This window comes from Phalaenopsis equestris, unplaced genomic scaffold (assembly GCF_001263595.1).
Source record: "Phalaenopsis equestris unplaced genomic scaffold, ASM126359v1 Scaffold001303, whole genome shotgun sequence".
In the NCBI taxonomy this organism is placed as follows: domain Eukaryota; kingdom Viridiplantae; phylum Streptophyta; class Magnoliopsida; order Asparagales; family Orchidaceae; genus Phalaenopsis; species Phalaenopsis equestris.
Window position 1 is genome coordinate 116,868 of NW_018165742.1, and position 17,679 is coordinate 134,546.

At 35.0% G+C, this 17,679-nt stretch overlaps 1 protein-coding gene across 2 annotated transcripts; it reads left to right on the forward strand.

Annotated features, from left to right (window-relative positions):
• The first annotated feature begins 665 nt into the window (after positions 1–665).
• On the forward strand, positions 666–13,999 carry LOC110033815 (transcription initiation factor TFIID subunit 4b). 2 transcript variants are annotated; one of them, XM_020737928.1, is made up of 15 exons: positions 666–779; positions 904–1,015; positions 3,496–4,097; positions 4,481–4,576; positions 7,221–7,277; positions 7,356–8,066; positions 9,378–9,472; positions 9,545–9,632; positions 10,023–10,158; positions 10,467–10,522; positions 10,614–10,670; positions 10,746–10,889; positions 12,427–12,513; positions 12,663–12,912; positions 13,624–13,999. In XM_020737928.1, the coding sequence occupies exons 1-15, from the start codon at positions 741–743 to the stop codon at positions 13,812–13,814; spliced, it is 2,721 nt and encodes a 906-aa protein (XP_020593587.1). In that variant the 5' UTR covers positions 666–740; the 3' UTR covers positions 13,815–13,999. The 2 variants fall into 2 exon arrangements, with proteins under 2 accessions (XP_020593587.1, XP_020593588.1); XM_020737929.1 differs by having other exon boundaries at positions 12,427–12,510; positions 13,624–13,998.
• Positions 14,000–17,679: the final 3,680 nt, after the last annotated feature.

Here is a 17,679-nt window from a genome sequence, read left to right on the forward strand (position 1 = left end):
ATGTATATACATAGATATATATCAATAAACCCTAAACCCTAAAAAAAAAAAAAATCAATAAAGCAATTCCCAAAACATAATTTTGATGATTATCTGGAAAACAAAGTTGAAAGAAAGTTGTCAAAAACAGACACTTATTTGACTCTTTGTTACAATTACAACAACTGTAACACATTTGTTATACTTTAATAAAATTGTAGCCATATCTATTTTAATTAAATTCAAGTGTTATATGAATACTAGATGCAATGAGTTGAGGCTAATTATGTGAAAGAAAAATCACATTCAAGGCATTCAACACTTGCGCCTGGTGACCCAACATTTTATTCTTTTTCCTGCTCGTGCCAGATTCCTCACGAACATTTTATCCAAGGAAAGTTTCATGCTATGAAAACACATACTGGGCGACCCAACACTTAATTAATATTCCACATTTATCTTAACCCCACAACATTCATAGTCTTTTCCGACCATATCAATAATGTTATCTTAACCCATATTCAAAGAATATTCAATATATATTCTTAATAAATATTTCAATAACATTGAAATAAAATTTTAATATTTTTTTAGGACATGATTCTAATATTGTCTAAATTTTATTTATTTATTTATTTATTTTAAAATCCAGATTGTTTATATATTCCTCGTCCGAGCGGACGACTTCTTCAGAACTCTTATGGTGAAACTAGTTCGCGGGTTCGGATCCGGCAGAAGAACAAAATCCTCATAACCCTAGGATGGATCCATCCATAGTGAAATTCATGGAGGACGACGAGGTTTTTACCCTATTTGTTCCCCCATTCTTTAAAATAACACCAATCCCTTGCTCGATTTGACGATCTATCCACTTTGATCGGTCGATCTTTACCTGTTTTCTGACTGACGATACCTAATTCGCAGGACGAGAGCTTGCACTCCGGGGCGGACGTCGAGGCGTTCTCCGCCGCATTGACCCGGGACATCGGAGGAGATCCCCCATCCCATGCCCCCCAGCCTCCGGACCATGATGCTGGTAATGTTCATCCGTTTGCTCACTCTTGTTATGTTACTGGTATGATGGTTGGCACTTTATTTGTGAACCAGTGGTTTTAGTTGAGGTTTGTTTGCTTGCATGCAAGTTTGAGGAGGAAGGGAAGACTTGGGAGTCATTTTAATGATTTTTTGGTTTACGATATTTTAATTTGTTTTTTTTTCTTTGGTCTTGCAAGAAGTGGAAAAAGCATTATTCAGTCGCATAGTGTTTATAATTTCAGCTGAAATTGTGGATAATCCGCTAAGTTATATTCAGGCGTGCCACTAAGTTATCCACATTTATGGTTTTGTCAGTATCATCACTGGTTCCATCCTTGCAACTTGAGATTGGCCTTTTTATCCTATCACTCTATTTTTTTTCTTGTGTGTTAAGTGCTACATGAGATTTTAGTGTCATTAAAACCACTGTTTCTTCATTGTGCTAAATATTTTATACCTTTTCCAGCCAAATATTTTTGTAATTGATTTGAATTAATTTATCCACAATTTTATTGGCGTATTTTGTGCTTTACGCATTACAAAGTCTCTTTTATGCATGAACTATATTGTAGAAGTCAGAAGGAACTCAAAATTTTCTCAAAATCGTTTTCAATAATGGAGTGGTGCTCTAAGTTATTTTAAATTTGACTAATCTATAGTCAAATTTGTAGCTATTTTTGAGTGAGCTTCAGGCTTTGACCTATATGAGCTTTCTGCCTACCTGCAAACACTACAGGAATTGCAGTTAAAGAAAACCAAAGTCAACAAGAAATCAACATCTGCCTTCATGTTGTCTGCACCCTTGTAGCGTTACCTGTAGGAGCCATCTGCCTATCTACAGACACTGTAGGAACTACAGACAGTCAAAGACAACTAAAGTTGTTTACTTCCTGTAAACTCCCTTGCAACATTCCCTATAGGCGTTTTCTGCCTACCTATAGGTACTGCAAGAACTACAGTCAAAGATATTCACAGTTGTCCATTTCTTTGCAAACTTTCTTGCAACATTACCTGTAGGAGACTTTCGCTTACCTACAGACACTACATAAACTACATCAAAGACAACCGTATTTGTTTACTTTACTGCAAAGTCTCTTGCATCATTATCTATAAGAGTCTTCTGGCTATTTATAGACACTACAGAAACTGCAGTCAAAGACAATCACAGAATATGATAAAGACTTCAAGTTCTACCTCGCAATTTCTTTTTCGTTCATTGTTTGTTATTTTCAGTTCCAAGTTGAGCATGATTTTTAACTATGTTTCAACTTTAAAGGGAGTGTTAGAAGTTATATTAAAAAATAATTTATTCCTGTAAGAAGTGATGAGGAATAAATTATTTCCTTAAATTATGAGTTATTTTCATTCCTATTTTATATTTATTTCCTAGATTTATGAGTTTTTTTCTTTCTTACTTTAGGCTTCTATATTTTGTGTTATTTTCTTTATCACCAAATAATTAATATGAATTGATTAATTGAAGATATTAGTTGATATATCTTTACTTTCATATTATTTCATTTTTATTATATTTCCTGTTCTACGATTCACATAAGGGTTATTCGTACTTACTCTCATATCAATGAAAATTCAACATTTATTCCGCATTATTCTGAATCTCAACAGATCTAATGTAACTTTACTGGATACTTTGAGGAATTCAATGTTCGCTTCAGCTATCCCACAACACGCTAGTATGCCAGCTTTTTCATCTCAGCCCGTGTCAATGATTTTGTCTTTCATACTTTTTCAATGTATATTGAAATAGACCATTACTTCATCAGTGATTTTATTATAGCCCATAATCTCATTCTTCAACATATGGTATCACAGAATCAATTTGCTGGTAATGTCACCCAAGTACTCTCCACAGCCTGCTTCACTACTTGACAGGACAAGTTGTTGCCACCTATTTGAACCCTCAACATGAGGGGAGGTGATAACCCTATTTAGCAAAATTGCTCCCTGCACCTAAAAGTTCTGAACAAATTTGCACCTGCTCTCTCACTGATAATCCTAGTAATCCATCCAAACGACCATCTATTCTAAATAAGCTTTGGCCTATTGTAACATATCACTTCAGCTTCCACCATTAGAATGATTGCTGTATCAGTTTTTTTATTTCTCTGTAATGGAATACAAAGCGTATGCTACTATCTCTCTCCTTACGTCTTTGCTATTCTTGTGGTATTGGCTGCTTGAATATCCCACATTTTAGTTGCTTTCATTTTGTTCTAATATAAAATTTAAGATAATCTTTTCTTGGCTGCTTATTTGTTGACTTTCAATGACAAATTGTACAATCAAGGTAGTCTGTGTTTAAACTCGTGCCGTTGGCTTGTTGATTGAAGTGATCAAATCCCACATTTTTGTTACTTTTTGTTTGTTCTGATATGAAAACTAAGATTGAGTTCTCTCAGCTATTCAATGGCTTTTCTGTTCCTTTATCTTTATAATTTTCCGTTCTTTTAATTATCACAGAATTGAACAATCAAGGCAGCAATCCTGGACCACAAAAATTACTTGAACAATGGAAAGCTAGCACTGAAGATGAAAATCCGGGACAAGGGATGCGTCAAACTGAAGAGCAGCATTTGCAGTCAGATGAAAAGCAACATCTCTCTCTCACAGAGCAATCAAATCAGGAACTTGGTGTCAATGAAAATGATCAATCAACAGAAAATCAGTCAGATAAGCGTCATCACCACTTACAAGAGGGACATTCTCAATCTGACAAGCAGTGGAACCCTTCCTCAGCTGTTGAGAAGGATGAAATCAATACAATTGACAAAAATTCTTTTCACCCTCACAAACAGGAAAGAGTTCAGTCCTCTTCGTCTCAAGGTCACAGTTCTCAGCAGTTAAATGCACAACAATCATTAGCTTCCAATGAAGAAAATCATCCACGTAGTTTGCAGCATTCAAATGTTCAACAGCCACAGGGTCCTAGTGAAACAGCCAATTTAGCAAGGCAGACGAAGCCAATGCCTACTATACCATTCCACTTGTTGATCCCAATTCTACATCCTCATCTTGATAAAGATAGATCAATGCAACTTCAGGCCATTTTTACTAAGCTAAGGGTGAGACATTATTCTGAATAAGAATTAATCCACATTTTTCTTGAATCAACATGATAATTGCTAACTAATTACCTTTTGGATTTGTGTGTGTGATATTGTGCAGGGGGTGTGGTTTTATACGCGATAGCTCTTTTTTTTTTTTTTTTTTTTTTTTTGTAGTTATAAATCATATAGAAGTTTGATTTTTTTTTTTTTTTTTTTTTTTTTTTTTATGCGGATTGCGAATTTAGATAAGTGAAATAAATCTACTGATATTTGGACTGCTTCTTTAACCTTCCTTGAGAACTTCCATTTTGTTCAGTGCGTGATGTTTTCACTGAGCAGGAACTTCTAATGTATGATAGCTTTACTGTTTGAATAAACTGTGTGGTTTTATTTTGTAGAATAATGAAGTTAGCAAGGATGATTTCTTAAGGGTTATTAGGAATATTGTTGGTGACCAGATGCTTAGACAGGCAGCTCAGAAACTGCAAATGCAGGTGAGTAACACTAATTATTGATCATAATTGTACAAATATTTATTTATTTGTTGTTGTTATGATTATCTTCTTAGAAATATGAGAAATGAGAAGTCTCTAGCCAAATTTATGGGTTTTGGTTGAAAGTCATATTAGGAAATAATTTATTCCTGTTAGAAGTTATGAGACTTAGATTTTTTTCGTAATATAATTTTATTTTCTTACCTATTTTAGATTTATTTCCTTTCCGATTTTAGACTTTTCTTTTTTATTTTGTTTCTTTTATGTTCAAATAGTTAATATAAATTGATTAATTGAAGATATTAAGTATTATATCTTTCTTTTCCAGTTATTTATTTTCTATTGTCTTTCCTATTCTATGAGTCATCTAAAGTTTATTTATATCCCCTTTCATATAAATAAAAAATGTTTCGCTTTATTCTAAATTTTAACATGGTATCAGAGATTTGCAACAAATCTTAGAGTCTCCTGCAGTTGGAAACTTCCTATATTCTGCAATCGACAACTTTTGTTGTGCTGCAAACCCTTCCTTCGTCTCCTCTTTTTAATATTTCCGTCAAAAACTTCCTCTCCCTACTGGCACTAGCTGTCGGAACTCCTTCCTGCAGGAACTGGCCATCATAACTCTCTTCTTGCAGGTCCCTAGCAGCCAGAAATCCTCTCTGCTGGCCGGAAAACTTTCTGCAAGCTGCAAATTTCTACAGGCTTCTTTAGTGGAGATGCATCTTCTTGCAATCTTTCCGCTGCATCTGGATCTCCTTCTTGTCGGCGCTTAAATTTCTGTACAAGAAGGAAGAGAGCAACATCTCGCTCGTCCCTGTAAATCTTCTTATCCTTCTTAACTAGAACATAACTCACTTTTTTCTTTACCTTCAATTTGTTTTTCTCCACAAGCTTGCCATCCAATGCTCTTCTACGAACATCAGAAGCATGGCTCTTTGTATCCATCTCAATCGCTTCCAACATTTCTGGTTTCAATGTCTGACCAGCCTTTTTAGTGGCAAACAACTCATGAGATGTGGCAAAAGAAAGGGGAAAGATCCAGGTGCCAAGAAGCCATTAATGAGGGACATAATGAACGATACATAGCAAATATTAGAAGATATGAGCAATCGATTTCTGATGCTTGTCAACTTGATTGGCCAAACGATAGGATCTTGATCCAAGTTCTGAACAACTTCAATGGAAATCCAATTCTAGTTCAGGTAAGATGGGGCTTTGCAAATATTGATGAGAATTGTTAACTCAATTTCAATGTATAAATATGTGCTTCCATTTTAGAGTGGAGTAGGTCAATGGGGGTTTCTTCAACTTTTTAGGGTTCATTGGAACCGCAGGTGTTTGGAGAAGTAAGGCATTGGAGGACTGTGGAGGCTGGCTTGACAGAACAACTGTCCAGGGTATGGATATTATTGTTTGTGCCCACTTGTGTAGATGGAATTTTATCTTATTTAATGATGTTAAGGCGTTTTGCGAGGCTCCATAATCATCAAACTTATCACAAGCAACAACAAAAATGGCATTCTGGTCATATCTTGTAGCTTTCTCTTTAGGCGTTCCTCCTTTTTACCTGCAGGCCTCCGGTGCTTTTCATGCATTGAAATTCTTCCTGCAACTGGTCCTCCTCCGAAGCCTTTTTCTGCAGCAGACATTCCTCCGGAGTTTTTCTTATATTAGACCCTCCGAAATTTTTTCTGCAGCAACTCACCCTTTTCTGGTGCCTTTTCCTCAAGCAGGTTCTTCTACGGGGTTTTTTCTTTTTTTCCCATTTTCTGCATGGTGATAGGTCATACCTGCAGCCTTTTTTGGAAGTTGTATACTTCTTTGCAAACTCCCCTACAACATACTTGTAGGAGCCTTTCAATTACTTATAGGCACTGCAGGAACTGCTGTCAAAGTCAACTGCATTCAATTAGAAGTCAACTTTTCTTGCAGGTTGTCTACTTTCCTGCATTCTCCCCTGCAACATTACCTATACAAATTTTCTGTCTACCTACAAACACTATAAGAACTGCAGTCAAAGACAACCACAATCAACTTTTCCTGCAGGTTGTCTATTTCCCTGCAAACTCCTCTACAACACTATCTGTAGAAGCCTTTCGCCTACCTACACTGCAGGAATTGCAGTAAAAAATAACCATAATATTGGATGAAGACTTCAAGTTCAAGTTCATGGGATCTTTCTTGCCTATCATTTAAAGTTTTCAAATCCAAGTTGAACATGATTTTTAACTATATTTAATTTAAGGGGGAGTGTTAGAAGTTATATTAAGAAACAATTTATTTCTGTTAAAGTTATGAGCATTATATTTATTTCCTAATATAACTTCATATCATTTTCTATTCTAGTTTTATTTTCTTAGATTGAATTTATTTCCTTTTCTATTTTAAGTTTTCCTATTTTATGTTGTTTCTTTTATTTCTAAATAATTATTATGAATTGATTAATTGGAGATATTATGTGTTATTTATTTCATTTCTTGTTATTTCTTTTTTATTGTCTTTCATATTCTAAGATTAATGTAATTGTTATTTATATCCCCTTTCATATTAATAAAAAAATATTTCATTTTATTCTAAATTTCAACAGTTTTAATAATGATTATGATTGTATACCACCAACTTTATATTTTATCTTATTCAGCTTCAAGCCCAAGCAAGTCGAAATCCACCAACAAACCCGAACCTATATTCTCTACAGGTACAATCATTCTCCAGAAAACTTCCATTTCATTGTTAATTAGCCATCTTCACCATTTCATGCATGCCATCTTCCCAGAACCAGAAGGGACAGAAATCTTCCCCCAATGTTCCAGCTTCAACAATTCAAAGGCAAACTGAGTCAAGTTTTCCAACACTCGACAATAGTATCCAGAAGTCCCAAGTAGATAATAAGTCAGATGGAAAGGCGACACATTTTGGTCAAACTCGCTCTGCTGGTTTGAGTGCAGGGAACCAAGAAAAGGAAAGTGCAACGACCTCATTGCAAGCAGTTAACAAACCATCCTCCTCGATGTATGGAAACATACCATCTAATTTTCATTCTCATCCTTATCCTAGGCTTTCAATTGGTGCCCAGGCAACTACCCAAAGGCTACAGGGCCAGGTTTCACAAACAAAACAAGCACTGCATGCCCAAGGCATTACTGCAACCCAACTTGGGTCTAGTCAGCTCATGGGTTTGGCAAATATGCCAAAGTATGAAAGTATTGGCAACGAGTCTAAGAGAATTCATGGTGGGTCTTTAGCCAGTCATACATTGCAAGCTTATCCAAACAAACCAATGAGCCTTGTGAAGCCAGAAGTAATTGATCAGGCTTCTGATCCTCTTGGAAGGCCTCAACAAACAGGTTCAGAAGGCTCTTCATTTGGTATAAAGGAAATTGAACAAAATGAGCAGTTGACGTCTAGAATGGGGTTTTCAACGCCTACAACTACGGCTGGAAATCATGCTTTGGGACCAGCACCAACCAGTGACGGAACGACACAGGTTAGCATCTAGTAAAATAATTCTAAACTTGTTTAGACAAGTTTATCATAGCGTATTCTATCCCCATTATGCATATTTTCTAGTCATTTTGTCAAAACGTGAATAATTAGTCATGAATAACTGTGATGTAAAGTTGTTTTTGACTAGCTTTGTTTAGGCTGCTGTATTTTCTTACTTATTTCTGCTGGCGTTGATAGCTGAATCAAATTATGCTGTAGAAAGATAAATACAATCTCAACCTCCAAAGTAGTTTAGCAATTTATATTAAATCGCTTTTTTTAGATCACAATTGAATGACAAAACATCCTTCAAGTTGTGATTTGTTCTTTTCATTGGCCGCAATGACTTGTTCATGTGCCTTTGAGATTGATGGAAACCATGTACGAGGATTGTGAGGAAAGAATTTTGATGTTAAATATGATTTAAGCTAATTGTAAATGTCTTGGATTGGGGAATTTCAAGAAATTTGCTATTCAACACTTTCTTTGTCGATAGTAACTTCTGCCTGGATAGGAATGTAACCAAAACAGATGTTAATGAATATTGGAGAAAAGCGTGCAGGACCAATGCCTACATTTTTTTTATTTGTTTTAAAGATGAAAGAGATCAAACAATAATAATGGAGTATTAATGGCATCTACTACTACAATAGTTTTATGTATTGTACTGCTAAAGTACAACTTGGGAATGTATACGATATAAAGCACAGTAATAAATAGGATGGTTAAAACAGATTTCTCTGAAGTATTTCATGAAAGTAAAAATCCATTCTGGCTGAAGGGTATTTTATAGAAATAAAGGCAACAAGGCCAAGTTGATTATATTAAACTGAGTTTTTGTGAAAGGTCCACAATGGCAAGTATCCAAAATTATTATGTTACGAAAAGGTTGGTTGGGCTATTTATTTAGATGATTTATCATGCACTAGAAGTAAAGCAAGCACGAACGAGGTAGTGAATTTCAAATTTGGTGGTAGGAAGGAAAAAAATGTATAGAAGATAATATGGTTGTAAGAAGTTTAAAAAGATTTAATTATGCTAGAATTACTAAACTATGTTGTTCTATACTGAAATGATATGGAAGGAAGGAGTTATGCACTGAAATTTGATGATTGGGAGACTGTACTATTGCCTGCTCTATAGTAGTGGTTTTCTGTAAAGTTCTCGATGCAGATTGTCAACAGATTGATGATCTTAATTTTTTTATATTATCAAATGATTGTATTTTGTTTGATGTCGGATGCAAAATCTCCACATTTCTATGCTTTAAATGCTTCTTTCGATGGCATTGTGCTAATATTTTCCACCTCAGATTTCATCTGCAACGCTTTCCAAAACTGCCCAGAAAAAAGGTTCTGCAGGGCACAAAAAGCCATTGGAAGCTTCAGGCACTTCACCTCCATCAAGGTTAGCATTATAATTTCATTGATTTGTTTTGATTTACACAATTTTAATCATATTTTTTTGTCTGTCTTGAAGCAAAAAGCAGAAAACTTCTGGGGCATTCCATGATCAGAGCATCGATCAACTGAATGATGTTACAGCTGTCAGTGGAGTTAATCTTAGGGTATGTTGCTTTGCTTCATTTACTACAGGGGCATTTTCATACACAGCACATAATTTTAATATATCTTCATACACCTCACGCCCAAACTTCTGTATTTACACAAATATTGTTACCACTTTATAAAAGTGAATTGCACCTTTTCACGCATAGGTTTAAAACAACAAGTGCTATGTATGTAAATATGAAAGTTTAGGTGTGAGACTTGCAAATACATGAGAATTGTCTAGTTATGTAAGTTTCCCTTTACTTTATCTTGCATTTCTTTGTTTTCTCTATATTAATCTCGTAGTATGTTGTTTTTACTAAATCCACTTGCGTCCTTATTGCCTTGTATGCATTTGGTAGCACTGGGTGTCAAATTTATATTTTTTATCTTCTGCTTTACGGTAGGAGGAAGAGGAGCAGCTATTATGTGCTCCTAAAGAGGAGAGTCGGGCTTCCGAAGCCAGTCGAAAAGTTGTGCAAGAGGAAGAAGAAAGATTAATTCTCCAGAGGGGTTCTCTTCAGAAAAAGCTAGCAGAAATCAGTTACTTTAAACAATATTATTATTTTTTCCCACAAGTAAAATTCTTTTAGGGGCATTTACAAACATACCACATAATTCTTATGTATTTACATATCTAACACCTAAACATTCATATTTACATGCATGTCAATCAAATCCTTAACATCAAATCAAATATACCACTGTTAATATTTTCTTAAAAGTGAAATACACCTTTTCATGCATAAGTTTATGACACCAAGGCGTTATAAATGTGTGGTACGTATGTGAATTTCCCATTGTTTTATCACTTAACAAAACATTAAGCTGATATTTTGATTCCCTTGCAGCATCTAAATATGGTATAAAGAGTATCGGCAGTGATGTGGAGCGGTGCTTGTCATTGGTGAGACACCATAGGAACCGAGTTGTAGAATGTTTAGTGTCTGATTCTTGAGTATTTTTGTGCCTAATCTTAACTCACACTTTTTCATTAGTGCGTAGAAGAGCGCTTACGTGGATTGTTAAGTTACCTGATCAGGCTGGCAAAGCAGGTCGATCTTATTTGTTTTGTTTGTCCTTTTTACCGTTAGGTCTCCCTTTGTGTGACATAGTTTAAATGTTTCAAGAGGGTTGATAGTGAAAAGGCAAGACACCGGTTTGTTGTTACGTCAGATGTTGGACGACAAATCTTGTCGATAAACAAACAAATAAAGGACAACTGGGAAAAAAAACAGGCGGAGGAGGCGGAAAAGCTCCGAAAAGCCAATGATGTGAGTATTTTTTCCATTTAACTTTTTTAATCTAAATTTTCTATTTCTTTTTTTTTCATTTTCAGAAGCTCAATAGCGAACACAACACCATCCAGATGTAAATGTGTATTTTTTATCTCTAATGAAATTAAATGATGTTATCTACTATTGCCATACTTTACAGCAACATTACTATAAATTTAATATGCAAATTTACACTTTCTCTTTCCATATTCTTGACTCATGACTATATCTTTCAACACGAATGGGTAATAGACTATCTGGTTGTTTTTATGCAAGGCTTGCTAAAACAGTTATTCGTCAATCTGCTGATCTAAATTCGATCCTACCTCGTATTACGATATCAATGTAGATGAACCGCTTGGTCGATGTAGCACCTTTGCGTGATGCCATGTGTCCCTTTAAGATGGCACTTGGATGAATTGATTCCTTCAATAAAGTGGATGTCTGGTTTATTTTTGTTGTGATTTTGGCGTATCAAGTCATTAACCCATGAACTTAGTTTTGCAGAACTTGCTCGCACACGTAGCAATGGCGTAGGTTGACTAGACCAAATGACTGAGCTCAACCTTCTTTTTAGACTTTTTTATAGTGAGTTACGCGAAACCATATCGTGACAAAATGGATGAAAATTGGCGGTAGAATTAAATTAATATCATTTAGTATATTCCGATGAGCTACAACTTTGCAAGCCATTATTTGACGGTGCTAATGGTAGATCCCTTCGGATTTATAAGGAGATAATAACGATATGAAGGACCCTTCAATGCATCGAGGCGTGGATGCTGACGTGGCAAAGGGAGGCTAAGTTGTTGTAGGCAGGTTTTTGTAAGCGCTGGTAGAAAGCGGGTTGGCTTACCTGCTAGCTAGAGTCATGTGGGTCAAACCGTCACACACGCTTCTTCTTGGATCATCTTGATCTGGGATGATTCTATTAGATGTAGTTAAAGTACTAGACGCTTTCCCTTTCCATTTTATCATAAAGTCTTTTTAAAATAATTCAAATTTTAGAAAATGAAGTACCATAAATAATTAACTAGGACAACTAGGGCATTATTATGCTATGTTATGTTATTAGCCTTTTTAGTAACCCATATGGACTAGTTAGTTTATGCTAATATGATCTGAAAGAGATGTTTAGTATTGGTGAAAAAAATTTAGCTGTGGTAGGTTTATCTTTACTGCTGTATCAAATCCTTCCACAGTTCTCATTTTATATTAGATTGGACAAAAAATGGTAGTGGCATTCACATACATACCACCAAATTCTTATGTAATTACATATCTAACACCTAAGCTTCACTTTTTGACATTTATAAAACCAAAACCTTTCATAGCACCTTTTTAACTTTCAGAAAGTGAAATTGGTAAGGCGGTGCGTGTGTAAAAATTGAAGCTTAGGTGTTTTATTTGTAAATGCATTGGAGCTGAGTGGTATATGTAAAATTGAAAGTCTATTTTGTTAAATATTTTAAAATGTTTCTGAACCTAAACAAAAATGCTTGAAATTCTAATTCTTCATGTCGTGCAATGGCAGGCCGATATAAAGACTGGAAGTGAAACAGAGAAGGACAAAGAGAAGGAGAAGGAAAAAGAAGACGGTCGTCTAAAGGCAACCAAGGTGGTGACATCTTTGGATCAAGCCTACAAAAAATGGAGAATATATCCCACCCTTCACGGACCTCACCATCATTAGAATTTATTCTCACTTCATAATCCGCACCCAATCATTTCACCATTCTCTTCGCCAACCTTGACATCATTTTCTTACAGGCCAATAAAGAAGAAGACGACAAAATGCGAACTAACGCCGCGAATGTCGCCGCTCGAGCTGCCGTTGGTGTAGGCGATATGTTATCCAAGTGGCAGCTAATGGCCGAACAAGCTCGACAAAAGCGTGGAGGATTGGATGGAACATCTTCATCCCAGTCTACGAAAACTATTAGCGATAAATCTACTCCAAACTTCAAAAGGTCTGAACTGCAAGAATCCGAAACGCATGGTTCCCCAGCACCTCAGCCTGGTAAGTTAATCATATTCATCATCGGAAAAAATAAGATATGCGTACATACCACTTAATTTCTATGATTTACATGTCTAACCCCAAACTTCAACTTTTACATGCATGCCATCTGACATACATTAAAATGTGTATTCACTTTTTGGAAGTTAAAATAATGGTATTTTTAATGTAATATGAAAGATTTTGGTGGTATAAATGTAAAAAAAGTTAAAAGTTCTGGTGTTACATATGTAAATACATAGGAATTGGTGGTATGTATGTAAATGACCCAAAAAATAAGTAAAAGGATTTACATACATAACTCTCAATTCTTATGTATTTACATGCATGCCGTCTTAGACATGAAAGGGTGTATCTCACTTTTTAGAAGTTAAAATAATAGTATTTTTGATGCAATATTAAATATTTTGGTGCTAAAAAATAATTAGGAAGATTTACATATATGCCTCTCAATTTTTATGTATTTACATATTTAACACCCAAACTTAAATTTTTACATATATGCCACCTCACCTACACATGAAAAGGTGTATTTCACTTTTTTAAAGTTAAACAATGGCATTTTTTATGTGATATGAAATATTTGTGGAGTATAAATGTTAAAAATAAAGTTTAAATTTTTGATATGTTAATGCGTAGGAATTGGGTTGGTATGTGTGTAAATGTCCCCAAAAAATAATTTATTTCTATGTCTTTCTTCCCATGTTTTAGGAATCAGACGAAAAGCTCCCAGAATTCAATCTGGGATGCCAAATGTTAAAGTTCCCTGCAGCATCTCTGTGAAGGATGTGATATCAGCCTTAGAGAGGGAGCCCCAAATGTCAAAATCAAGTTTGTTATACAGACTCTATGAGAGAAAAGGTGGTGATTCTGCTGCAGTGGAACAGCTTGGTTCGCTCTAATAAAAAGGTACGTGTGCCATTCAAAAAAGTTTGGTTGTGGGGTTAGGAAGTTAGGAAGTAGAAGGAAATGTAGCCAAGGAAAGCAGACTATAAGTTGTGCATTTCTTTCTGCTATGTTTTGTTCTGTGTAATATTTTTCGAAATATATTTTTTCTATTGTTGCAGCTTTTAACTCATCAATCTGTCATTTTTGCTGTTCCATAATGGAGAAAATAATACATCCGATTGCGTCAGGAGTCCAGTGAGAACTTGCTACATGGCAAGTTGGGCCCACTGTAATACACTGATTTAGCAGTTTTTTCAGATGGGTGGGGCCCACTTGCAATGTGGCACAATCCCACTCGACTCCGGAGTTTAGATGTAATATTTTTTTTGTGTATAATGGTGGTAAGTTCTCTGTACTTAACAGAAATTCTGGGTATGTGAGCCCAAAGGCCAACTTAGTTAGGGTTAGGGCCTGCTAGAAACTGTGCTAGAGCTGAGGAAAGCTGGGCTCCAATTCAACAATCCATTGATTTAAGCGTGTCTCTCTCTCTCTCTTGCACCACCCCCACCAAACATCGAAACGTCTTTTGTTGTAACAGTTGAAAATCCAAGTTATGTGTGCTCGCATTTGAGCACTATCAGGATGGGTGGTCTCCTGGCAGCTTATACTTATAGGATAAAATTGTGATGCCATTAGGCCAAATTGGATAATATCTCGATGGGTGAGAGTTCAGGCTGTTACAAATGACATTCGAGTATTTTACTAGCGTGATGATATGTCCAGTGGATGATTTGGGTTAAGAAAACTTAGGACATTAGTTACTTGTGTGAGGAGATTGTGAACTCCTCATGTAGAATGAAGTTAAACTCTAGTAAATTGAGACCCCTTTAGGTATCACGGTTGGAGTTTCAATAGAGCTTTCAAAGCTAAGCGTGCTAGTATGGTAGCACTTGTATGTTGTGTGCTTCTTGGGAAATTATATCAAGGGACAAAAAAATCAAGTCATTAATCTAAAACGGACAATATCTCGATGGACGAGAGTTTGGGTTGTTACACACACGTGCGTGCAGATAGTGTTTTCCATACTCATCTCAATTAATGTAAATAACAATTTTTATTTATTTACATATGTAACATTTGAAATTTGATATTTACATATATAATGTTTGGGTATCATATTTTACTTTTTAAGGAGATAGTGATAGTTATACTTTCGGTGTGAAGGAAAATATTTGGGGATATGCATGTAAATATGATTGTTTACAAAAGCCAACAAAATTAATATTTCCTGTCACCATCCATTGCTTTTTAGTGGAGATAATTGCTTCCAATTTTGCAGAGTATGAAAGCAAAAGTCATATCCGAAAAGAATTATAAAAAATAAAGACTACTTTATTGGCCGGCTCTATCGTGAGTAAAAAAATTGCGTACGTAAGACGTACACAGCGTTGCGTGCATAATGGAGGTTATATAGAGTTTACATGGAGGTTACAAACGATATAACAGGAATATAATGTTGGTATAACATTCATGTAATTTTCATTACGTACGCAGCGTTGCGTACGTCTTACGTACGCAAATTATTTTCCTATCACGAAGCTCGTAGCGATTTTACTTCAAGTTAAGAAACAATAATTTACACCATCAAATTTAGTTTTTTGAAAATCTCTCTTAAAAATTGTCAAAATATTTATTTTTAGGATATGAAAATAATGTAAAAATTTATATTTATTTTTTTTGAAAAATAGTATGAAAATACCTCTTAATTTTTATGTATTTTCATATATAATAACTAAGAATCTGTTTGAAGAGTTGTAGCTTATTGAATAATCTGTTGATAAGCTGATTAAAAATAATTTGTTAGGTGCGGTGGTTATTAAAAATTTTATTTTCTTGGAAAAGTTAGATCGCTGTCAGAAGTCTTCCACCGCCCCTAGATAGGTACGGTGTGAAAACGCTACTTTCAACGTTTTTAAAACGCAGTTTACCCAAAGTGCATTTTCAAAATGCCACCGCATCAAATAAGCTACCCTAAACGGATCCTAAATTTTCCTCTTTACTTTCATAACACTCAAATATTTAGTAATTACACAAAAATTATCAGTATTGAAGCCAAAAAATGCTGTAAAAATAATATGAGAGTTTAGGTGTTACTGTGTAAATTTATTCAATTTTATTTCGGTCACTCAAACATGAAAAATATGCAGTAATTAATTTTTCTTAATTAATCATTAATTTCATAAAATTTAAGTGGTATGATAAGTGGAGGCAATTTTTTTTTTTAAAATTTGTTGTTAAATAAAAAAATATTATATATTTTTATTATTTAAATTGACGACACTATTAAAATTTTGAATATCTAATTTCCTCTATCGCATGTCTGTAAGAAGATTTAAAATAAAATAATAATAATAACTTATTACAACATATCTTTAAGTAATATTTAACGCTCAATTCCTATATATTTACATATCTAACATCTAAACTTCAATCTTTACATACGTATCATCTTATGCTTTGAATATGGGCATTTAAATTTTTCAAAACTAAAATGATATTGTTGAATTATGATTTGTCTATGAATCACAGCTCATGGGATGGAGGGTGAGTGAGATGAGAGAGGGAGAGAGATAAATAAATGATAAAAGGTTTTAATAAAGATTAAAATGATTCCTATATTTATATTAGAGTTGGTATAATATGATGATATTATATGTTTGTCTCTACAGGATATTTCAAGTATTTTATGTGTATGAGTCAATCACTTGGTTTGCTAAGCTCGATTGGTATAGTCGGTTAACTGAATAGGATTAGTTGCGGGTCTACAGAGGCGGCTTGGTCAGCTAGGCTCGATTGACGTAGTCGATCAACTGATCTAGCCTGGTTATCGACCCTTGATCCCTGCTGATGAGTCTCCAAGGTGCTTGTGGGATAATTATTATCCTTGCATAAATAAATCTTTCCTTATATCAACTCTTGATGATTGGCCTCCCATTATTGATTGAAAATGATGGGGAGTTGAGTCTTCTCTCGGGTCACCTCCATTGTGGTTGTTGCCTTGGATTCCTCTCTCTCCCATATAACATAATGGTTTGAAGTTCGAAGTACGATCATTCAATCACCTTCAATGGCTTGATCAGCTCTGATATTGTGAGCTCTGTGTCACAAACTAACTAATCTCAAGTCACCCGTGTGGCTTTAGCGCTCTTCCTTGACACTAAATCAACATAACCCTCAAAACACTTGATTTTGTAAACACAAAACACTAGAAGAAGAGTAGGGATAAATATTGGAGAAAGGAACACTTCATTAAGAAAGAAGGATTACAACACTTGGATGCTTGGAAGATTTTCTTAGGTCTTTTTTTGGATGATTACAAATGAGGGGAAGAACTCCTATTTATAGCCCCCACCAGGCTGAAGGAAAACTTCTAGATTACATGAGAATAACCGAGTTTTTAGAGAATTCTCTACTATTCATATATAGATACATAGCCCTAGAATTTTCTAGGTTATTCTTTAGTTCTCCTTGGAGCCTGTCCTTCTCTTATTCTCTAGAATTGGGTGGAATCTTCTAGAATCCCTTGAATTGCTCTCTACAATCTAGTCATCTCTAAAATCTTTCAACTCATGCTTGCTTTGCCAATTTTTAGAGGATGACAGAGCGTGACACTCTCCCCCCACTTAAGCTCGCAATGCCCTCATAACAGCTTCCCCTTTGTACTTGGACCAACTTCCTTTGTTTGCTCTTGGTAAACTTAGGTTTTTTATTAGTGATATGGGGGGAGGGGGTGTCATGCAATGAGACTTCATGGTTGGCGGCTTAGTCCTTGGCTCCAATCTAATCAGATAGTTTTTCTCCCTCCTTGGTGGTGGTTCA